General features: G+C 51.2%; 1 protein-coding gene across 7 annotated transcripts in view; it reads right to left on the bottom strand.

Moving 5' to 3' along the window:
• The window catches only part of NFASC (neurofascin), a 187,097-nt gene that overhangs the window by 45,945 nt on the left and 116,543 nt on the right, over positions 1-24,609 (bottom strand). For 3 of the 7 annotated variants that reach the window (XM_007470673.1, XM_007470669.1, XM_007470668.1), the window contains 7 exons: positions 19,041-19,058; positions 18,323-18,428; positions 16,413-16,609; positions 15,817-15,939; positions 12,486-12,656; positions 1,781-1,892; positions 1,157-1,341 (listed from right to left, as the gene is read on the bottom strand). In XM_007470673.1, the coding sequence (XP_007470735.1) occupies positions 1,157-1,341; positions 1,781-1,892; positions 12,486-12,656; positions 15,817-15,939; positions 16,413-16,609; positions 18,323-18,428; positions 19,041-19,058 (912 nt within the window). Of the gene's footprint in view, positions 1-1,156; positions 1,342-1,780; positions 1,893-7,918; positions 7,970-12,485; positions 12,657-15,816; positions 15,940-16,412; positions 16,610-18,322; positions 18,429-19,040; positions 19,059-24,609 lie in introns of all 7 variants that reach the window. The other 4 variants (XM_007470671.1, XM_007470670.1, XM_007470672.1 and 1 more) reach the window with 2 other exon arrangements.

Raw genomic sequence — 24,609 nt, 5'->3', positions numbered from 1 at the left:
CACTACAGATGCTGACTGATTTATTTCAAGTTCACAGAACAAGAGTTCTAAACTGGGGCTCCCTGAAGAGCTGTTAACAAACATGGGTGCCAGGGCCCATCTTAGACCTACTAATCGGAATCCTCGGGGGACGACTGGGCGGCCAACATGTTGAGAGCTCCCCAGGCACTCATGGTGTGCACCCAAGGGCTTGAGCCAGGGAGGGTGGTAAAGTAGCAGGGGTTGGCCCTCTGGATTCCTGCCGTTGTTGCTGCAGGATCAGACCATTTAGGAAAGGCCTGATATTCATTCTTTTAGACACTAAGCTTCGGTTAGAGCAGACGCTCTTAGCTGGCCACCCCTTCCAATTTTCTGGAGATTTCTGTGAATATGTGGATATGGATTTTTTTGAGAAGAGGGTGCTTTGGATCAGAGTCCCAAAGATCTTGAAACCCCAATAAAGGTTAAGAGCCCCTGGTTCGAGCGTGGTACTGAAACCAAGGTCACAAGTCAACCTGAGCATGCACTAGGAAAGTTCTTGCACTGTGGTTTCAGACCTCATCACCCCAATCATCCATTCAGCCCACCATTCAGACTGAGAAGTGACTAGTGCACCCCCACCCCCAACCCGTGGCTGGGACCCCCACAGAGGCATGTGCTCTGTTGCCTACAACAGCTCAGGTGGCCCATCTATGCTTTGTGGGGAGGGAAGTGATTTTTTGAAAAATAATTTGGGCCATGATGACTCCCCATTTTTAAAAGAGAACCACACACAAGTACACAGATAGCACAGGCCTAAGACAGCACACCGTGAACAGGACTGCGAAATGAAAGACAGAAAGGTTCTGGGTGATCCAGATAGGCCACAGGAGAAAGTGAACCTGCTGAGGGAGCCCCAGGCACAAAGAGGAGTTGGGCAATGGTCAGGGCAGATTCCCTCCCTTAACACCTCCCTCTTTCCCCCTGCCCTTTTACACACACACACACACACACACACACACACACACACACACACACACCTGGGGGTGACACCATTCCTGCAGGACACTATTGCCACTAATCAGCGTGTTGGACGTTTTCCCCACTCACCCTGCCCCCCAACCACCCTGAAAGGGAAGGGTGGCCATGGAGTGTAGGGTTGGCAAAATCATCGTAATGAGAAATACACACAACGTACCCTTTACTCTCACCGAGATCGTGTGCCGGATGCTGCCCATCTTGTTGGAGGCCAGGCAGAAATACTCCCCGGAGTCTTCCTCGGACACGTTGGTGATACGCAGGGCCTTGTTAAAGTTCTCAAACTTGGCCTTGTCAGACGGGAGGTCCCCACCTTTCTTGTACCATGCGATGTCTGGTGTTGGGCTAAGAGGGACCAGGCGAGAAACAGGGACTTATCACGAAATGTGGCTCTGCTATTATTGTATGGAGCCCGGGACACCCAGGTATCCTTAAAGTGTACTCGGGCCCAGGAGGATTCATGTCCTCTGAGAGCTGATGCCTCCTATGCAGAGGGGATGCTCAGCCACAGGGTGCCTGAGGGACTTATCTAAGGTCACAAGAGGGTCTAACACACATACAGGAAGCCTAGTCACCTCCTTTCCTCATTATCTAAAAAAGAGAGGCGGCCAGTGGGATGGAGATGACTATGATTTGCATCCTCCTCACTAGGAGCTGTTCGCCTCGCTTTTTGCACCGCCACAACGTCCCCCCGCCCCCAAATGTGGCAAGAACAGAGCATGCACAAACCCCCAGCCCAGCCTCCTGGAGGGTGGCCAGAAGTCGGGGTGCAAACTGTACGTACACCCCGGAGGCGATGCACTCCAGCAGGAGGTCCATGCCACGCAGCACCATCTGACTGCTTGCAGTGCCCTGGGGATACATGAAGCTGGGTGTTCTTTCTGCAACTCCTCGGGCTGAAACAGGATGGAACAAGCTCTCGTGAGCTTATTGCCCAGAGGGCTGACCCAGCTAGGCCAGAGCTGTCGGGCTAGAGAGAAAGGTTATCACGCCCTCCTGCTTACCCCCTTACCCTCAGAGGCACCAAGCCCCAGACCCTCCCCGCTGAGACCACCCCAAGGGCCGGGACATCATTAAGAGAGGTGTGTTAGGAAGCGCAGGGCTCCTCGGCCCCACCAGCACATGTGTGTGAGCAGCTCTACATTCTGACAGGATCTGCCAAGAGGAGCCCAGCTTCCCTCCCAGTTCAGTAAGCCTCTCTGGCCCTGGAACGGGGGAGGAATTGCCTGAGCAGCGAGTAGTCTACTCCCCGAGCATGTCGTGTTGGGATCCAGAGGCCAGCACGGTGGCCCCCAGGGAGGCCATCTCAGCAGCAGTGGAAGAAAGAGAAGGAACATCTTGGGGCCACAGGATAACCTGCTCTTTGGGACCCTGGAGACAAGGAGCTGGGATGAAGCCACAGAGACTCAGATGAACAGTCAGAGATGCAGGGAGTATTATTAATGGTTTAGCAAAGACATGGAGAGATTTAATGAACAGAGATGACAGGAAATCACTTTGGGGCCAAGACCATTCTGCTTCTCCACTAATGACTCTGGAAGGGGGCTGGGGAGGAGGGTGTTAATTGGATGTGAGAGACTGGGGGAGGGGTGAGAGGCAAGGGGCAGCCAAGATGGAAGAGGCGATCTGCAATTCAACTAGGCTGGAGCAGCCACGGGGTCTGGAATCAATGGCATGCACACAGCTTTTGGAAGCCAGATGGCTCACAGAGAGCGACGCTGTCAGGGTGGCTATTTCCCTGTGGAAGGGGTCATGCAAGTCTGGGGACACCCCAGCGCAGTGGACCCCACCTTACCTCAGCCTCACCTCTCCCTCAGAGCACAGTTCTATGGAAGCGGATAAGATGGGACGGAGAACAAGGATTTTGCAACCAGGAGCCACAAAGCAAAGGGAAACTGGAGCAGTCAGCCCTGCTCAAAAGGTGTATGACTGCAAACAAGAAGAGTTAAAAATATAAATATGAGCTGGGCCTCTACCCATGGGCTTCATGGGTCTTCAACTCAGCTGGAGAGGTGACAGCTGGAGGGGAGGCAGGGCTGTCAGGAGCTGGGAGCCCTCAGACATGCCTGGAGGGAGAGCGAGGCATTCTTCCCGGCAGGAGTCAGGTGGTGTTACCGGGTGCTGGCAGAATGAGGACAGAGTGGCAGGGGGATCTCTGTGTCTGTGACATTGCTGGACTTATTGAGCTTAGCTAATGGCTGGCTGGAACAGCGGGGCTCCTGTCCTAGGGGCGCCCAGCTTCCCTCCATCAGCCATCAGGGGGGTGTGTTTCGTAGAGTTGGCATCTATTTTATCCTTTTGTCAAGGGGAAGAACTGATGAAACGTGGAGGTAGGTAGGCTACTGGCACAATATATGGCACGTATCGAGTGTTCAGTAAGTGTTTGTGGGATGAATAAATTCGAGAGGAGAAGAGAATAAAACAGAAGGCAACAATTTACCCCATGTTATCTCTCTCTCTGTAGATATGCTCATCTGTCCCACCAGCACACACATATACAACAGTGGCTACTGAAGGGGTTAAGCCATTATGTGGTTAATTGGTTACCGTCTATAACTCTTATAGCATCCAGCTCTCAGTACCGAAGAAGCCTGATACCAAAGCAGCAGCTTCCTCCCACCCATCATCCCGGAATCACCCAAACGGTCAGACAACACAAGGTCAGGGGCACATGAGGAGATCTGACGGCAGGAGGCTCTGGTGCCGGTTTGGTGAATCTGGGAGAGCTGCGAACCGTGGGGTTACGTGGAAGCTCAGTCGGCATACTCCTTCCACATGGGAACAAAACCTGCAGAAACCAATCTGTGACCCTGTGGACATTTAATTCACACCATAGCGTGCAGCCCTGCAAGTACACACGACCAGCAAAGCATTAAGTACAGGAAAGGGGGAAATGAACACCGAGGGCTGCTGTGGCTGCCTTGACACACTGCAGCTGTGACTATAAAAAGGTTACAGCAATCCTTCATTTGTAGGATGTGGGCTAGCAGCCACAGAGTTGTTCCAAAGGAGGAGAAGCTACTGGGAAATGAGCCAAAGTTCAAAACTACAGGGAAGAACAACCACATAAAGGCAGAGGTAATAATCAGGGCTGCCACTTGGCCGTTTACTATGGGCCAAGCGCTGGGGCTGGACTCCATCTCCATCACCATCATCACGTTCGATCCTCACAGCAAACTTGGGGGGGTATTACTCCCATTTTCCACAGAGGAAACTGAGGCTCAGTGGAGTCAACAGACTTGCCGAGCTCACAAGCCAGTTATATTTTGGATTGTGGACCATCTGGTGTCAAAGCTTGTGTTCTAGCATCTATTCTATATTACCTCTCTCTTTAAAGATGGATACCCTACTTGTTCCTACTTCTGACAGTCAGCTTTGGGAAGATTTTTTGTACTCAAAGCAAAGAATACCAAAATTCAAGGGCCAAAGACGTAAAGGAGAAAGATATTTTTGTCTTAATGAGCTGCTCTGGTGAAACTCTTCCGTGATGCTTTTCTCAAATATTGTTCTTACCATCTCAGCTGAGATTCTATCTCTCCTCGATGGCTGTTAAATAAAGTCAGGCCCAAACTGGAAAAATAGAAGCTGGGCTGGACATTAAGAGGCTCCGAAGACATCTCAGCTGGATTGTTAAAGCCACACAAAGCTTGAAGAGGAGGCAGGGTGACACATGGTATCATTAAGGAATGAGAAAGCTGGACCCAAAGGGGAGATCGTGAAAAAAATGTGGTCTTACATGAAAGGGATTTGCAGGAAAATTTACAAAGGATAATTCAGCTGGTGGTTTTGGGAGCCACTGCTCCCAAGGGAGGGTAGCTCATTTCTTTCCCTGGAGACGTAGACCCAGAAGGAGGGTTGGAGACAAAGGCCATTGATTACTCTATGAGACTCTACATGGTGGAAGATGACAGAGTCTTTTAGGGCATCATAGGATCCTGCCACCTTCTCCGAGGTGGGGATCCCAGCCTCTCCAGCTTGATGACGCTTCACTGACTCTCCCAAATCTTCAGGGCCGGACCTAATCAGAATCCAGATGCTAAAGCTCACATCTGTGAGGATTCGGGAAGAGCTTCCCAGGCAGGCCCATCTGACCACTAGGCCAAGGGCAGTCCATCCTCTCCTGCCTCTCACAAGCTGTGGTACAAGAGCAGGCTCATCAGTTTCCAGGGAAATCTGGTCAGCAGGGGGACATCAGGAGATGCCTCTGCCTCAACCACCTTGGCTTTAAAGAGCCAATGAAAAATGCCTCAATTGTCTCCTGCAAAAGTACGGGTCAAAATTGCTGAAAACCCGAGTTGCTCCCCCTCTGTCAAGTACTGTGTGTTAGCAGAAGAGAGTTCAATGAATCAGATGTATCTGAAATCCACAAACAGCTTCTAGGGGCGGCTGGATCCTACCTTTAGCAGCCTGTGATTCTCAGAACTGAGAACTCATGGGCCTGGATCCCTGGCATCTCACCACCTCTCTGGCTCTAGAAACGGCTGACAAAACAACCCCAGAAGACAAGAAAAACTCTTTGTCTAGTAAATTTGATACCTTCTACTGCCAGGAAATCTCTTCCATAAATCTAACCCAAATCCCTCATGCTGTAGTTGGAGGTTTTTTCTTATCCAGTTCTCAGCATAGCTGAGAATCTGAAAAGCTTTCTGAAAAGCTACTCTGCCCTAAAATTTCTCCCTCCGTAGTACTTTCTTCCCATAATTGTGCCTGCCCCTCTCCCCTAAGCTTCTCTTCAAGTTCTCCACGTCCCTCTTAATTTTAGACGCAAAGAACAATTGTACTTGATACAGTCAACACTAAGCCTTTAACACCAATAATGGTAACATTTATTAATCATTGCTGTGTCTGAAACCACACTAGGAACATAAGCACATTATCCTGTTTAATCTTCACAACAATCCTTTGGGGCAGGTAATACACCCATTTTGCAGATGAGGAGATTAAAGGTCTGACACACTATAATGACTTGCCCAAGGTCACTCAATGGTATGTCCTGGAGGCTGAGTTTAATTCAAGGCAGTCTGCCTCACAGCGCACATCCTTATCTTCCTTTCTCCTTTCCTGGATGAATCTTAAGTGGCAATTTACAATTTTCAGACCAGCTTCCCCCTGCTACTTAGCAGGTCAGGGGGCATCTGGCATATGCTTAGAGGATACCAAACCACTATAGAGATCACTAGGACAAAGTATAGCTATGGGCTGGCCCTACCGTTACAAAAGGGGCATACTTCAAAGCCAAGTTCAGAGGTGTACTGGGTACTGTTCATCATACTGTGTCTCTGTCCAGCTCCCTGAACTCAGGAAGGACCTTATCTTCTTTCCTTTCTTTTCACTTTCTGTTTCCTTCTAGAAGCATTCAAGTTAGCTGTCCTTTCCAGCTGGGGTCATACTTGGTCAGCCCCACTCTACCTTGGATTGAGGAGATGAGGTCAATCTTCTTCTGAGCTCTTGTGAGTTTTGCTTGGTTTCACAGCCCTGGATGATTCTTTTAACTCCTACTTATTTACTTACAATAATATCTACCACTGGTCACAAACTGGTTTAAATGGCTGGAATCACTTAAACTTATATAATTGATAAAACAATTCTATATGCATGTCCCCCTCAGTGGTTTGTCTTATATAAAGCAAGGAGCTTGGACCAGATGGCCTCTAAGAGACCTTCTGGCTTTGATAGACTCCAGCTTTAAGAATACTTCCATAACAGATTACCCGGAGTCCAATTGAGAAAAAGGCACATTCCACACCAATGCCCTGGGGCTCTTGACACAATGGTGGTTGGCCCCATTATTTTGAAAACAAACAATGCCCCGAATCCAACAAAGGTCCCCTGCTTCCTCAGGCAGTAAATCTCTTTGGCAGGATCTCAATGTGGCTCTGGTTGCTCGGTGCCAAGTTAAAGCCATTGCCACTCTCGCTGGCTCTCACTCCCTCTTCCCACCCCCCAGTCCAGACACCGATCATTGTTTATATTAGCACATCACAATACAGACACTTCCTATCTATTTGAGCCCACAATGACCCCCCTGGGGACCTGCAGCCTCCGCTTCCGAGGCATAACTGATGATGGGAGCCAGCTGCCTCTCCAGAGCCAGCAAATGATGATTCCTCTGGCTGCTCAAGGAAAACAAGACATTCTTGAGCCATGGTTGGGGGTAGCTCAGGTGTGGAAACAGCCAATTACTCTACTAATCAGCTTGAGCAACCAGTTGTGTGATGAGTTAGAAATATGCCTCACGGAAATTGTTCCATGACTTGCAAATGTGTGGGTGGATGGGCATTGGATTTGCACGCACTCCCACAGGAGGGAAGAGACCCAGGTGATAGACTGCAGTGGTTGGTCCAACTTCTTTTATACTTACCTTGAAAGAGGACTCAGAGCTAGACTCTTCCTCCTATTTCCCAGATGCATTTTAAAGGGATATGGGACCTGTGAAACGGTACCCCCAGTAACTAAAGCTAGAGGCCAACGCAGGCAATTCACATCCAGACACTTAAGAGCTAGCTAAGCACACACTACAAAGCTTTCCGTGTTCTTTAAACCGCTGATAGAAACGAGACCTCCCCTTTCCTCCTGACTGTGGGAACTCCCTATCCTCAGGTATTCTCCATCCATCCACCACTGATTCCTAAGTTTCTACTGAACCCTCCAAGAAGCTCTTTTGAAGTCCTACCCTGGCTTGACCAACTTGTCCAGAACTCAGACTGGAGGCTGGCACATTCGAAGAGATCACACCTCCCCTTCCCCCACTGGCTACCTTCCTCCCCGTGAGCAGCGCTCTGGAGGTGGCGCCTTGGTATCCTGGCCTGGCCAACTGTCAGACTTGGCACCCAGAATGAGTTAATGGCATGGTGTCAGTCAAGTTAGGCAAACTGGGGTTAGGACCGGCAAGGTTACTCCCAAGGTTACCACGGCGACTCACCACTGTACATGTCAGGGTGGTTTCTTAAGGACGAGTCATTATAGGGGTGGTCTGCAATAAACAAAAGAGGGTGAGCAAACAGGGACCACGGAGAGGTCATGGAGTCATAAACGGGAGAGAACAACAGAAATGCAAAGCCACAAAACAACCAGGGAGCACCAGTGGTCTTTTGCAAAGGAAACACACAGCATATTTGGAAAGGAAATGTGCTTGGTGAAGAATGAGCAACACAAAACAGCCCCCGAAAGGGAAGAAACGGTTAAATCCTGCAAAAGAAGAGGCAACAATGCTTCTTTCTTAATAAAGAAGTTAGGCTCGACCTTTAATTGCTTGGTCCTACTATGTTTTCAAACAAATGAGATAAGAATTAGTGGTATCCCGTAGCAATTGGAACAATTCTTTCCCACCAAAATCCTCAGTTCCCAGGACTCTGGATCAGGCCAGCTCCTGGGGTCGCTGAAGAGAAAGGAGTGTTAGTGAGCCCTGGGGCAAGAGCAAAACCCAACCTGAGCAGAAGTTAACTTGCAAGGGGTGGGAGGTAAATGAGGGGACAAGACAGAGAGAAACAGATCATCAACAGAGTGGGACAGAGACCCTTGGCAGTGCCCAGCAATCATGTGCTGACCAGCAACAGACACTCCCCAACCTGTCCAGGTGGGCACCGCCCTGGTCTCCAAGATGTGTCTATTGGCAGAATGGCCTCCGTCTGAGGAGGTGAGGAGTGGTCCAGGGAGGTGGGGACGGCCAGGCTGAGGTTCAGATTTTAGGGTTAGAAAGGTAGCCTGGGACAGGGGAGAGAGTGTGAACTGTGAGTTCTACACTTAGAACAGGGAAAGGTCTGCTGATTAAGACGGAGGTTCAGAGCTCTCTAGACTAGCCTGGGATGAAGCCATTCCTTAAGGAACAACATCAGTGGGCTCCAATGTTAGGTAATTAAAACCTTTGGGCATTTCATCCTCAGTGAAAAAGGCATTCTGGAATAGGGCACCAGCATGCCAACATCCTTAAGTACATTTTCATTCTCCTATCACTGTCCCCTTCCAGCTACTGGGTTCAAGTTTTGACAGTACCAACAGGGCGTGGGGAGTGGAACAGCCAACTGGAAGCCAAGCAGACGGCCCTGAGAAGCCTGGACTGAGCCCAGCTGCCTGAGGGGGGAGAGGTGCTGCCAGAACATTTGCATATTTGAAGACAGATCAAATCCTGTTACAACTCATGCCAGGGAGGCAATGCGAGCTCCTTTCTGGGACCCGCATTGCGCTGCATCCCAAATTTGCTTAACACCTGCTAGAAGGAGTTTCATTATTCAGAACCATTCTTTAAAATGGAGCGAGGTGTAAAAGACCTAGCCTGCGTTTGGGAAGTTGGCTTGGGTTTATCTGGAGCTAAAGGTGGGAACTGATCTGCAGTGGAAAGAAGAGACAGGGTGGCAAAGGGGTGGGAGGGGCAGCAACTGGCCTTGGGTGGTAACGTTCCCCTCCTGGGGAGGACAGGGCACACACAGGTGAAAGGGCCCTTGCTTCATGCTCCCAGTGCCACCAGGTGAAACAGAAGTGACCAAGCTCAGGATTGACCTCTTGGTTTGTGGATTCTGGAGCACATCTGAGAGATTTAGGGAGACTTTCTGACTCCTTTAAGAAGGTCCCTGAGATGATAGACATTAGAAGGAAGCAGGGTTAGCGCTCCACCATCCCACCTCAGGGCCCTGATCTCAGGGCCATCCCACCTCCCTCACCATGGCTGCCTCTTGTCCCCAGGAGGCACCCAGTGCCTGTGTGGTGTGGACAAAGTGGGACAGGCATCTCTTTGTTACTCCGACTTCACTGTTTGTCTTTGACTGCATCCCAAAACAAAATTTTAAGATGACTTTATATTGCCCAGTATTTGGTATTAGATCCCTTTCTCTTCTTCCTTTAATGCAGGTAATAAAAACTGGGCTGTGATGAGATGTATTTCTTCCCCAATGGGCAGACTGTGAAAGAAAACCCTGGTGAGAACAGTCTTTGAAGCTGTCCCAACTTGTCTGTTTTGTCTCCCACCCCCAGACCTGGTTCTGAAGGTACAAGAAAAAGCTTGTGTCCTTTCCAGGCAGGAAAGCAGAGAGAGCACAACTGAGTTATTTTAAGCAACTGTGCCCAATTCTGGGCTGGCTCAGATGCCCAGAACTTGCTCCCAGCCAAAGCTGCCCTTGGGAGAACTCCAGGAAGCCGACAGGGTTCTGTTCCCATCACCCAGGGGGTTTCTCAGCATTTGGGGGAAAGCGATTTCAGTGGAGTAGGGGACCCAGAAACGAAGCAGAAACCAACATCCCTTACTGCCTCTGGTAGGGAAAAGGATGTTTCTGGAAAGTTCAACTTGTAAATGTTGTTGAAATCTCCAGCTGCTTAATTCTACAGAGGAAGGCTCTTCCCCACCTCTGTCTTCCTGCTTCTACCCCGTATAACAGGGAGGGCCCCTGCTCAGGACTGCAGATGGTCACCTGACTCAGCCCCCAAACAGCAGGCAGATTTCAAGGTGATGGCACTGAAGGCTATCCAGGGAGCAACTTGCTCTTTATATTCCTGTCTCTCCCACTGCCCACGGCTGCCTGCTCTGTCCTGGCTCCGGAGGCCCCTCTGAGGTCCTGGGCAGACCACACTGTCCTCCCCAGCTCAGCCAGCTGGCAGGCGATCGCCCCTGCACTGAGGCGACACCTCAGACAACCCAACTTTCTTTGCAGGGGTCCTCTCTGGGCCTGGGTCCGGAATAAGAAAACCAGGGAACAGGTAGCAAGTGGATCGGAGCTGGGCGACCCTGCCAGGAACAAGGGGGGCTTGTCCCTGGGTTGCTGGCCATCGTGTTGGCTACCAGAGCATGGGCAGCTCAGAGCAGTGTGTGGGGAGCTGTACAGGCAGGAGAGGGAGAATTAGAGGAGGGTGAAAGAGAGAAAGATGAGAGGGGTAAAGAAAAGAGAAAGAAAGAGGGAGGTGAAACAGTGAAGAAGGAAGTGAAACAGAAAAGGGAAGAACAAGAAGAGAAAGGAAGAAAGAAAAGGACCCACGACAGGAGAAGGGGGACGGAAGGGACGCTGCTCCTTGTGGGTCCCGCTCCGTGCCGCAGTGGAGACGGAGCGTGGGGCAGGGCTGACTCTCAGCACCAGGGGGTCCCATCACCGGCAGGGACTGGTGGGGAGAGGAGAGCCCACCTGTCCTGACCAAGGGGCGAGCTCACCCGGGCCTCTCTCCCGCCGCCTGCGCCCACCCAGGAGGCGTCGTCAACCACCCACCCACTTCCGGGGGGTGCTCCGGGAAGCCAGGGCTCAGCCTCTTTCCTTCGACCTGCGGAAACTGCCAGCGCCCACGTGGGGCCCTCTGCCTGGCCTCCCCCATGACTGCCTCTGCCCATGGCATTGAAAACAACACTCATAGCTGTGTCAGACAGACGAAGGTCTATGGGGGGCTTTTCTACAGAAGGCAAGTTACAAATCCTTGGTATAAACCAACACAGCCACTTTCAATGTCCTGAGCAGGCTGAGGACTTTGCAGCCAGAGCTCCAGGCACCTGGCAAAAAAAGTGTCTCTCTGACCTGACTGTCTTCTTTCTCTCCTGGTGGAGGGTCACAATGCTAAAATGGGTCAGGAAATGCTGATTCACTCTGGTACCAGCCAAACAGAATCAGGGAATAAAACTGAAAACAAATAAAACTAAAAGATAAACCTGCAACTTTTAAACACAGCGACTCCACATGGTCCAGCACATACTTATTACAGAATCAAACACAATTCATTTTGCTGTACTCACTAATTTGGATATTCCATACTATTGCTTTATTCTAGAAATAAAGATAACCAAACAAGGACTAGAAATAATCAAGCTGGCTGCATGACAGCGATGGTGGATGACCACTTACAGTAGTGCTTCTCAAATTGTGGTGTGTCCCTAGACACCTGGAGAACTAATGAAGACCAAAGAGGCCCTGGACCGCCGGGCAGGAGAGGGCTAGACTTAGGTATGGGTGCCAAGCTTGCCAGGTGATTCTCTTTTTTTTAAAAAATTATTTATTTATTTATGGCTGTGTTGGGTCTTCGTTTCTGTGCGAGGGCTTTCTCTAGTTGTGGCAAGCGGGGGCCACTCTTCATCGTGGTGCGCGGGCCTCTCACTCTCGCGGCCTCTCTTGTTACGGAGCACAGGCTCCAGACCCGCGGGCTCAGTAATTGTGGCTCACGGGCCCAGATGCTCCGCGGCATGTGGGATCTTCCCAGACCAGGGCTCGAACCCGTGTCCCCTGCATTGGCAGGCAGATTCTCAACCACTGCGCCACCAGGGAAGCCCGCCAGGTGATTCTGATTCCACCAAAATTTGAGAAGCGCTGGTGTGGAGTAGGCCCAAGTTTAACTCAAGGCTCCAGAATCAAGAGATGTGGCTGAACAGCAGCTAAAGTCACTCAGGCACAATGAGCTGCAAGGATTTCTAGGTCAAGACTGGGGACAAGGCTCTTCCCAGACCCAGGTGCCAGGGGCCGCTTGGGCTCAGCGGGCTGCTGCCCCCGGCCCCCAGCTCCCAGCCCCGGGCAGGGGCCTGCACTTACTGGTAAGGACTTTGAGGTTGAATGGGTTCTTCTGCTGGATGGTGTGGGTGAAGTGGAAGCGGGCATTGCAGCTGTAGTCCGTCTGCATGTCCTGCAGCATCACATTAGAGAAATATAGGTCTCCGTTATGGCCCTGGGAGACACGCTTGTCTTGGGTGATGGGCTCCATGGCTATAAGGAAGCAGAGGTACAGTGGGAGGTTAGCAGTAACGATAACAGTAATAAAAAATCATCATAGTTCTGGCAATTGAGCACCTCCAGAGGGCCAGGTGGGGGATGGGAGCTTGACATTATTTGATTTAATCCTTTCAACTCTGAGGCAGGGCTTATTCCCATTTTAAGGATAAGAAAGCAGAGGATTTAACATGATCTGGGTCGCAAAAGCAGTGAGAGGGGAGTAGGATTTCGATTCAGACCTGCCTGCCCACCATGCTCATGCTCCGTGACCATGGTTTTCTATCTCCTATTCATGCCACAAAAGATCTGACTGGCTCCGAGGCCAGAGGGAGGAAACACAATCCTTCAGATGCTCCTCAAACTGGGAGTCAAGTTCACCTGTTTTATTTTTTAAACGTCTACTCATCCCCAAGAAGGAAAAAAGCACCACCAATTATAATTGTAAGAGGTATACCAATCAATGATGCATACCAACAATGTTAGGACACCTTCCAATTTTAGAGATGTTCAAATATGAAAATGTGTGCGTTTTAGAATTAATGACATCATAGGAGTGGCTGAGAATGCTGACAACATAATCTACATTTCTTTCAAGCACTGCATCTGTAAACTCAAATGATCAGGTTTCTAGGCTGTTAGGTTTATAAAAATATACTTAATAAGGCTGACTACTCACAGGTATCTCCTTCTTATCCCTGACGATTGTTTCTCAAGTCACCATTTCTTTTTTTTTTCTCTTGAAAAGTGGTTCTATTTTATTTATTTATTTATTTTTATTTATTTAACAATGTTGGGCTACTTTCAGGTATACAGCAAAGTGATTCAGTTTATATATATATATATATATATATATATATATATATATATATATATATATAAAATACTTTGTCAGATTCTTTTTCCATTATAGGTTATTATAAGGTATTGAATATAGTTCCCTGTGCTATATACAGTAGGACCTTGTGGTTTATCAAGTCACCATTTCTTAAAGCATCTCTTAAAGGTTAATGATGCCAACTTTCCAATGATGGGCTGGTGAGCTTTTCAATTCATTTATCAAAGATTTACTGTAGGCGTCAGGCACTGTGCTAGGCACTGCTGAAAGAGAGAGAGTTAAGAAATACAGTTCTGGGCTTCCCTGGTGGCGCAGTGGTTGAGAGTCCGCCTGCCGATGCAGCGGACACAGGTTCGTGCCCCGGTCCGGGAAGATCCCAAGTGCCGCGGAGCGGCTGGGCCCGTAAGCCATGGCCGCTGAGCCTGCGTGTCCAGAGCCTGTGCTCCGCAACGGGAGAGGCCACAACAGTGAGAGGCCCGTGTACCGCAAAAAAAAAGGAAAGACAGTTCCTACCCTCAAAGCACCTTCAGTCTAGTAGAAGAGACAGCAGATAAATGCAATGCAGTGTGGTGAGTGGGAAGTCCCAGATGAGAAGGGGATGAGCTGAGAGAAGGAGCACCCAGTCCATTCTGGGGTTTGAGCTGACACTTGAAGGCTGCATGACATTTGCCAGGCAGAAGGGAAAGGACCTAAGTGGTTTCTAAGCAGCAGGAACAGCGTGTGCTAAAGCTAAGAACCCACAGCCTGAGCAGGGGAGTGGGGGTGGGGAGAGGCAGGGGGTAGGGGAAGGGCTGGAGAGTCAGAGGGGACCACATCAGGAGCTGTGTGCCAGGGAAAGGAGTCTGGACTTTATGGGAAGTGATGAGGAGGCAATGAAGGACTCTGAGCATGAATCAATCAGTTTTACATTTTTAGAAAGACAGGGGAGGCCAGGTACTAGGTTACTCTAACCTAGGGAAAAGCCGATGGTGGCCTGTGCTGGGTAGATGCTAGAGAGGATGGAAAGAGGAGGGCCATGAGATCTGCTCAGGAGGTAGCATGGACACAACTTGGTGCGATGCGGGGGATGAGAGGAGAGTCTGAACTGTTAGCTAACAAACCAACCCTCCAGCCTGTGGCCCACATATACTCACGGTGATGAGGCAAGGCAAGGACAATCAATGATCGAGCACAAAGCCATCCTCACCTCGCAAAACAATTGAAAGCAGCCTCTTTCGGAAGCAGGCTGATAAGAATTCAGAGACGGGGACTTCCCTGGTGGTCCAGTGGCCAGGACTCCACACTCCCAGTGCAGGGGACCCAGGTTCGATCCCTGGTCAGGAAACTAGAGCCCACATGCCGCAACTAAGAGTTCGCATGCTGCAAGGAAGATCCCGCACGTGGCAAAGAAGATCCCACGTGCCACAACTAAGACCCGGTGCAGCCAAATAAATAAATAAATAATATTAAAAAAAAAAAAGAATTCAGGGATGGAGAGAATGACAGGGAGGAGTATCTGTAGACTGATGAAAGGATGGATAGATAGGGAAGGAGGAGGGGAAAGAGGGGATGGGAGGTATTCAGGAAGGGAGGGAGGAAGGAAGCCAGGGTGATGCTCAGATAGATAGCAGTCTTCTATCCATCTTCATAATGCCCCCTCCCTTTATTTGACTGAAAACACAGGAATAAACATCGGTCCAGAGCAGTTAAGTGAGCCTCTGTCCAAAACTGAGCCAGGACAAGCTCTGAATGTTGTACTCTGTCCCCGACTCCAAACATCCTGTCTCCCCATCACTCCTTTATCAGAAGTTTCATTCCTGAATCCCGCTTCTGTCCTACAAGAAGAGTGAATCGGAGTAAATCCAGATGCACCAAAGACTGAGAGAGGAGGCTTGGTTTCAACCTGCCTTCAGTTGGCCGACTGAAAACCAGTTTCTCCTCTGTCCCATTCCTTTTGCTCTTCCTCTTCTTCATCCTCACAAATATTACTGAGCACTTATTGTGTGTCTGGCCCTGTTCTAAGCACTTTGGATGTATTAACTCATTTATCCTTACAATAATTCTATTAGATAAGTACGATTACCAGCCCTATTTTTTCCAGAGGAGGAAACTGAGGCCCAGAGATGTTAAGCAGCTTGTTCAAGATCACACAGCTAATAGCAGCCAGGCTAAAAAGTGAGCCCTAGCAACCTCTCTCTGCAAAGCCAGTGTTCTCTGCCACATGGCCACCTTATATCTGCTTCTCACAAGTCAAGGTCGTCTAGCCTTGGGAAGACCCCTCCCCATTTAACACTCCCTAAGATTAAAAAAGAAACAAAACACCAGGCCCCCAAGACTTACAGCTGCTCATCCAGAAGATGACTGGGGACGGAAGTCCGGGTGGGGGGTTGCACTGGAGCGTCAAGGGAGCACCTTCTTGAACGACGACAGGGTCTAGGTTTTCCTTGGGCCACAGAGGAGATTCTAGGGAGAAACAGGCAAAGGAGGATGCGATGAGGGTGATGGCTGGGCTGGGGCAAGGAGCAGGGTTAGAGGTTGGCACGCAAGGAGGGCTAAGAGAGGAGGAAATGGGAGAACAAGGGAGGCTTGAGAGGGGAACGGGGCCTGTGAGTCCAAGCGAGGCGCAGCCCTTGAGAGGCGGGAGAGGCCTATTTCCTCTGACTGAATGGATGCACACCCCTAAAGCCTCTTCTCCTTCCCCGCCCTGCGCCCGGAGTGGCCAGTGAAGTTGTTCGCGACCGCTTTGGAAACTTCTTTTCCAAGGAATCTTTTTGAGTTGGGGGAGGTGAACCCCTGCTCAGAGGCAGAAAAGCAAGCAGGACACGTGGGGCACCAAGGTAGCTGCAGGACAAGGGTGGGGCAACCCTTCTGGAATGACCCTCCAGGCCCTGCCCTCCACTGACCCAGGGCATCCTGGGCCTGCCCCATGCACTCACTGGACACCTGCAGGCGGATCCTATTGGACAGGGCCGTGCCAAACTTGTTGCGGGCAAAGCACTGGTATTCCCCCTCATACTCCTCTGGCCGCCCGCCGCTGCGGAAGTCGATCACCAGGGTACCAGACCTCCTCCTCATCGACACCCGGGGATCCTTGGCGATGTTGAAGAACCTACTGTTGCGAGTCCAGTGGAAGCTGTGGACGATGAAGGGGTTGGGTTGGAGGCGGGTGGGCAGGGACAGCAAAGAGTAGCAGGGTGGGCTCCAGGCTCTGAGCTCCAGGTCAGAATCTCAGGGCCCTAGACTCTGACTCAGGCCCATAACTGTTCCTCCAGACCAATGGGCCCCAGCCCTGGCTGAGTAGCAGGACCTGCTAGAATGCCTGATAAAATGCCAGGACCCGGGTCCCACCCAGGTGAACCCCTGGGGCAGGTCCCTGACATTAGTAGTTTTACCCAACCCAGGCTGGGAGTCATGGCTCTAAGTGATAGATACCAAGTAGCCCCTGGGGGACTGTGCTCTTTAGAGGAGGAGGCAGCAATTTTGATTTTTTAAAACCCAGAGTCAGCTGCTACTTCCACCCCCAAGCATTCCCAACCTCCGACTAGGAATGCAAACCCCAATTCCTATTCCCCCTGACCCGAACACATCAGTGAGAGCCAGCCCTGCTCCTCCTGTGTCTTTTACTTGATAATCGAAATGGCCCGGGTTACCTATGCCGCTGCTCAGTGGATGCAGATTATAAAACGGTGGCTGTACATTTCGGGAGGAGCAATTTTGAAAGAAAGGGCAGCCTTAATAAAACTGAGCCCCGGGGTGGAGAGACTAGAACATCCCTCTGCTTCTCCTGGGGGGACGTGTGTCTGCAGCTGCCCAGGACATAAGTAAAAGAAGCAGGAGCAATAGTGGCTGCTCAGTGTCTCAGAGTCATTGTTCCTGCAAAGGACCGTGGAAGAAAGACCAAACCTCAGAAGCAAGGTCACCAGTGCCCTGCCTGACTTTTCAGGGTGACTCCTGCTTCTCCCGTCATGGGCAAGAGAGGCCCTGCTTGCTCCCGGGCTCACAGCTCTGCGCCAGACCATCTCAGGCACACCCGGGGAGGGAGGCAGAAGCAGGATGCCACACACCTGAGGCAGGCTTCACTCGCCTCATTTCTCCTGCTGACAGACACGCTCTACATGGGGGCCTGTCATGTCTGGGTCTGAATCCAGCACGAGGCTCCTGAAAGCTCCAGCCTGTGGATGCTGTTTTGATAAGGATGCGCAGTGCATCCTTATCACCAATGCTTATCACCTGGTAGAAACGAACCTGGCCTAGGCAGTCAGAGGCCTGGGATTAGGCACTTCACATCTCTGTGCCTCCATTTTACTGCCTCTTCACCAGGACGTGAGTCCTTCCCCAAATGGCAGTGAGGTGGTTGAGCAGACAGTGTGAGGAACATCTAACACAGAGCCTGGCACAGCAGGCTTGCAACTCGTGTCTGCTGACACCTCATGTGATCCTGATGTGCACATAAATAAGCAGAGACGAGCTCAGAATGAAAGACTCAAGTTAGCTTGAAGAGGAACTTCCTATAACCTAAGCATGGGGTGGATGCTGGGAACATAGGCAGTGGGAAGAATGTTTTACTCAAAGTCGGAAAACTTAATACCTAGTCCTGGCTTTTTGGTGTGAACTTAAGCCAGTTGAGTTTTCTGGCCCCCAGTGTCCTCATCAGCTAAATTTCCTGGCTATCCAAACTGTACCTTCTACCTTGTGGGTGCCTAATGGACATTTTTTGAATGGATACATTTAATTTCTCAGTTGCTTCAACTATCATCAGACCCAGGGGGAAGGGGACGGTTTAAATGCCCTCTTCGCAGGCCCCTTTCCCTCCACCCAGCTTGGATTTACCTGCCAGTACACTCACCTGGGGGCAGGGTTCCCTTTTGCTTCACACTCAATCAAGATGTTATCACGGGGATCCACGATGTGCTCCTTCACTGACTGCTTGGTGATGGTTGGGGGCTGGGACACTGCAACAGCACACACAGTGGGCAGTCAGGGCTGCAGGGACCTGCCCTTGGGGAACGGCTGAAATTAAGAGCTTCAGGAGCCACACAGACAAGCAGGCAAGCGGGGGGTGAACAGTGCCCCATTCTAGAGACCCACCTCCTTAAACGGGGCTGCAGGAAAGGGGGTGTGTGTCAAGGACTGAGTATAAGAAGAATCCCTTTAAGATCTCATAATATCGTTGTGAGAAACTGAAGGCCAGGCTTTTGCTTCACTCATTCTTGTACTCCAGTGCTCAGTACAGCGCCTAGCGTACAACAGTCTTGACAAATGTCTGTTGAATGAATAAAGGAGCCAAAAGCTGCCAGAACCTAGCGGCCATTTCCAGAACCTTCTGAGCCCTGAAGGATCAACAGTTGGCCAAACTGTGGTGAGACTGGAGCTGAAAGACGCTTCAGTCCCCAGAAGCCCTCCCAGGGACTTACTTGTCCGCAGCTAAAGAGCCAGCTCCTCTCATTCCCAGTCCCGGACTCCAAAGTTCTCCAGGGAGCTCCTCCCTGGCCTTTTCCCGCCCCTCCTTGCTGCCCTCCTAACTCCCGGAGGCACAAGTGCAGACAGGCGCCCAGGGGACTTACGCTCATTCTGAATGCTTGCTGTTAGTTCCCGATGGGTTAGCATTGTGAGGGGGGAGAAAAGAAGACAACGGTTATCGGTTATCTGTGGTCGGACACGACTGATCGCCCAGGTGGCCTCACACCCCAGCATACAGGGAGAGGGCGAGGCAGGCCTGGGGAGGGCAGTGTGCGGGCTGTCTCCTCCCAGCTGCGGAACTCCGTGAACAGCCAAGCAGGGGTGGGGACAGACCCGGCAAGTGCTTCACAGAGAAGGTGATGCCTCCCCCAGGAGACCAGACTGCGCAGTTGAGCAGAATGACCACCTTCTGACCAAACGGTGACGTCTCCAGGGATGTCTCCCACCAGGAGTGGCAATGTTGCTCAGAAGAGGCTGGGGTCCGAAGATGCAGCCTGTCATCTCCAGATGCCCCCGAGAAAAGCGGGTTCCTTAGCCAAGGGTGCAAGGGTGAGGCTGGGGGCACCAGGGAAGGAGTGGATCTGAACCACCGCTACAGGGGGAAGCCCGAGGGCCCAGCCAGGTCCACAGGCCTCACTCCTCCCTCTACACCTTCTTCTCTGTCACACCTGAAAGCACCTTCTCTCCTCATGGTCTCTCCTTTGCCATCCTTTGGAAAACTCGAGGGACGGATGAATTATCGTCGTCTGCTCATGGCAGAAGTACATTGTTCTATGGAAACTCTGCTTCTGAAAAACTCTGGGGATGAAGCAGAGCCCACCACTCCTTTCTGTGCTTTTTACAAAGAGGGTGAAGAGGCAGGTGGCACAAATTTTCCCCAGCGCTCAACTGAGATGTGCATGTGCTCACGTACAGGTGTGCGCATGTTTGGAGTTTGGGCTTCTCACGCTTTGAGAAGCATGAGAATCACCTTGCAGGGGGGTCTGGTTAAAATGCAGGTTCTGACTCAGTAGGTCTGGGCGGGGTCTGAGCTTCTGCCTTTTTGACAAGCAGCCAGGTAATGCCAGTGCTGGTGGTCTGTGGACCACACTTTGAACAGCAAGGTTTCAGAGGTTTCAGAGGGTATACTCTTTGTGGGGAGAAGGGCTTGGTTAAAATTTGTCTGCAGAAAAGAGAACATGTGTTGCTATAACTTTTTCACTTTTTCCCTTACAATTATACAATACATGTATTACATGTTTGTATTACTGTATGCCATTCTTATTTCATGCTGGTGGGGATGTCAGACACTGCCGGTGTTGTGAGCTGACCTTTTCCGAGTGATCGCTTCCTGGGGGAAGGCTGAGCCACGGTGACCTCAAAGCTTTCTGACTTGACCGCAGTGAGCTATGCAAGGGGAGTTCAGGGGCTCAGAGAGGGGGCGGCCTGGAGAAGGCAGAGTTAAGACGGGACTAGGAGATGCAACAGGAGCCACAGGAGAGAGAAGGGAGACAGAGAGGGGAGACGGAGGGTAGCAGGGATGAGGGCCCTGCTACACATGCTATCAGGAAGTGAAAGTGTTGAGAGTAAGGCTTATGGAGAGGTTCAAAACAATTCTTTCATTGGGCCAGGGTTGTGTGGCCTGTTCGGGCACTGAAGAGAAATCTTATCTGCTTTACCATGTGCCTGGGGCAGCCCTGGCAGGAAACAAAAAGGAAAAGAGAAGTCCAGGGGAACAGCAGAAATCTGTGGTTTCTGAACACAGGCTCTGTGGAGCGCCCCCCTGCAGCATCTTCACCCATCTATGATTTCCCTGCCACGGCCCAAGAAAGGTAATTCTGGAAAATCAGTGGGGCTGGGCAGGGAGGGGGAGGTGGGGGGAAGGGACCATTGTCCAGAGCAGCAGGGCTGACACCTGACCCACTCCTTTGACAACCAGCCCAGACGCCTGGGTTCTTCATCTCAAGACACAGTTGACGTCTCTTGGGTCCTCCTATCCATTTGAGGGCTCTGGCCTCACCCTGGATGGAAAGCCTGACAAAGGATCTGCTTTGCCCACATAGGCTTCCAGCCTCTTTTATATAAAGGCCAGTTCAATGGAAACAGCCCTAGACCTTGCCCAGGGAATCTCAGGTTCTTGGAAGGGAAGTCACTCAGTTAAGGTCACATAGGAAGTTTGCTGCAGAATAGGAATGAGAATCAGCTCTCCCACTGCTGGTCGAGAGCTCTTTTTGCAAATCCATCCTTGGCCGGAGAGATGAGCTAGTCTGATGGGGTCTTGGCACTCTGTTCTCCTTGACACTTTGGACAGAGCCTGGGGGAGGGGAGACGTTCAGGATGCTGTCCCCAGCCCCGCACTGAACTCAGGCCGGGGGCCTCCTGAGAAACTACTTGCCTAAAGAGGTAATGACATCCGCAGCCACCATGGTGCTACCAAGGGGTTTATTACAGGGACACAATCAACCCAGAGGACATGCCGCCACAGGGAGAAGACAGCGAGGACAGCCTGCCTAGGGACAAAGGCGACCCATCTAGTCCCGGGAACGCCCCTGCCCCCGGTGTCACACCACCTGCCCTCTCTCCTTCTATGGAAGTTGCTGGATGACGATGTCAAGTGGAGAATGAATTTGCTCTTTTGACTTCCAAGGGAGAGGAAAAAGTCTGCCAATGGGCTCTGCAGGGGGTGAGGCAAATGCCTGCCCAGTCTGCAAGGTTTCTTTATTCATGAACCACTTTTCTTTCCCTGGCTCTGATATCTACCACCAAAGCAGTCATCCCTTGGAGAATGGAGTGTGTGTGTATGTGTGTGTGCTTTGCTGAGGTGTCCTGCAGCCTCACTGCCTGGGATGACAGTGAGGAGGAAGTGTTTCTCCTACCCCAGGGCCCTCCTCTGTGGGTTCCTAGGAGAAAAATGCCGAGTTCTTTGATGTGGGGAGGGAGACAGAGGGGCAAGCTGCCAGCAGACTCACTTTTCTGGCAAAATCACTCTGGTGGACGGGGCAACCCTTTGCTTTTTCCAAAGGTCATGCTGTTCTGCTCGCGGTGGTGAGAGTTGGGGTACATGTGACTCGGCTGGCAGAGCAGCGGGAACGGGAGGCCGAGTGTTCAATGAGGGATTGTGCCTCGGCCCGGGGGTCCGTTCCAGGAAGCCTGCTGCACCCAAGCTCCCCAGGGCAGAACCAGAGCCCTGGTCCTCAAGGCACAGACGACGCCCTCGCAAAGGGGAAGCGAGTGGAGGGCACGCCGGGCCGGGGAGCCTCTGGCCTGAGCCCCTCAGTCCCTTCCAGCCAACACACAGAGAAAGTTACGAGTGCCTGATCTGAGGTGGTTCTGAGGTGGTTGGCTATTGTGAGCAATGCTGCATGGACATGAGGGTGCAGATACCTCTCCTGCCTTTTGCAACAACATGGATGGACCCTGAGGTCATTATGCTAAGTGAAAATAAGTCAGACAGAGAAAGACAAATACTGTGTGTTCTCACTTATATGCAGAATCTCAAACAGTCAAACTGAAAGAAATAGGGAGTAGGATGGTGGTTGCCAGGGGCTGGGGGTGAGGGAAGTAGGGGGATGCTGGCCAAGGGGCACAAACTTTCAGCTACAAGATGGATAAGTTCTGGGGATCTCATGTACAGCGTGGCAACTATAATTAACTGTACTGTACTATATACTTGTAAATTGTTGAGAGAGCTTCAAAGTTATCACCACACACACAAAAAGGTAATTATGTGAGGAGATGGATGTGTTAACTCACCCTATTCTGGTGACCATTTCCTACTGTATATGTGCATCAAATCATCGAGCTGTACACCTTAAATTGACATATATGTCAATAATATCTCAATAAAGCTGGGGGTGGAGGGGAGAAAGCCTGATCTTTCCCCAGCCCATTCCACTGGGGCTCAGCCCAGGGTGAGAATGGAAGGATGGGCTCAGATAACCTGGGGGGCGTCTATCCTGGGCCCAGGGGGAGGGAAAATCCTGGCTGAAGAGGACTTCTTCCCGTGGCAACTGGGTATTCTCTGAAGGGCCTGCATCACTCTTGCCTTGCATTCAGCTTTTGTAGACTCAGTCTGGAGACGTCGCCACGGCCACTGTGCTTGCAGCAACCAGGGAGGCACAAGTATGTATGAGGCAGGCTCCAGCAGCGGCAGCAGGAGTGCACAGCCCAAGGCACTGGGAGTGGCTTTGCAGGACTCACCTCTTCACTCAGAGGAGAAAACAGCTTTGTTTCTCTGCTCCTCAGATTTCTAACCTGTCAGCTAAGGATAATACCTACTTCATGGATTCGCTGTGAGAATCATGGGAGATGATGCCTGGAAAGCTCTTAGCTCTCTATTAAGCACACGGCAGCTGCTATTCCAGGGAGAATAATGGGGGCTCCAAGAGGAGCTAAAAGGGGGCAGATTACCAGAGGTAGGGGTGCGGCATGTTGTGCCAGACTGGGGATCCAAGAGGCCTGGGTTCCTTCCATGAGTCCATCACCCGTTTGCTGTGTGACCTTGAGCAAGTAGGGACCTGAGTTCCCGTGAACACATGGGAAGGGGTCCTGCAGACCCTCCTCAGGGTCCTGGCAGCTCTCTGGCCCACAGGTGGTGCTCTGGAGAGACTGACTGCGGGGGTCCTGCCCGGGGCACGGCTGAGCTTTAGGACTCCAGATTCCTAACACAGACATCAAAGCCATCTGTTTACAGGTTCACCTTGCAGGAACCCCTCACCCACCAGCCCTGGGGATCAAAGCGGCAGGTGAGTGAGTGAGGAGAAGCGGCAGAAGAGAAATGAGCCTTCACCACTTCCTTCATGACGCAATTTCCTCTGCAGCCCCTCTCCTCTCCAAGGACGAGGGCTTATCATGCTTCTTATTAGACTATCTGCCTGGGACTGTTAATGAGAAACTATCCTTGAGCCAGCAGTGCAGATGGTCTCCATGGGAACAGTCCCCTTTACAACTCCCCTCTCCCTCCCTCCCTAAGCGCGTGTGCGAGTGCGCGCGCACACACACGTACACACATACACACGTTGGGGCCATAGGAAGGGCAGTAGGGACCTTGTCCATCTTGCTCTGGGTCCAACTTAGAGTTTCTCCTGGCCTTCTCCGTCCAGAAGCACCCACTCCTCTGAGCAACTATTACTGGCGAAGTGGGGGGCGGGGAGCAGAGGTACCTGCAACTCTCCCCCAAGCTGTGCTAATTCCAGGCCCCAGGGGCTGGTTTTGGAGAGCTCAGTGGGGACTTCTTGGAGGCTATATCACTCTCTCACCCCTCCTCAGACACCTGTCACCTGGCGAGAGCCCAAGTCAACGCTGGCATCACGTGGGCCCCACCTATTCCTAGAAGCAGGGAACAGGGGACAGAGGTGGTATGTCTACACCATAGTACCGGGATGCCAAGACTTTCTGGCAGAAGTGTCAGAATTGTGGCAAAGGTGGTACACATCTAATTGCAGAGCCAAGCAGCATGGCTGCCAGTCAATGGGCCATTTACGAATGCAACACCAGATACGGTTGCTGGAGACATGGCTATTAGATCAGCATTTTAAGCTTGACTTTATGACCCTGATGGCCGAATAATTCCCCCACCATGGTAAACAGATGCCATGGATTTTACTTTTCAACTCTACCATGGGAAAGTTGAAAACAAACAGAAGGAATCCATGCCTGGTTCTCCCACGGTGACATTATAATGGGGCTCTATTT

Source organism: Lipotes vexillifer, unplaced genomic scaffold (assembly GCF_000442215.2).
Source record: "Lipotes vexillifer unplaced genomic scaffold, Lipotes_vexillifer_v1.1 scaffold1122, whole genome shotgun sequence".
Taxonomy (NCBI): domain Eukaryota; kingdom Metazoa; phylum Chordata; class Mammalia; order Artiodactyla; family Lipotidae; genus Lipotes; species Lipotes vexillifer.
This window is presented reverse-complemented; position numbering and strand designations above follow the sequence as displayed.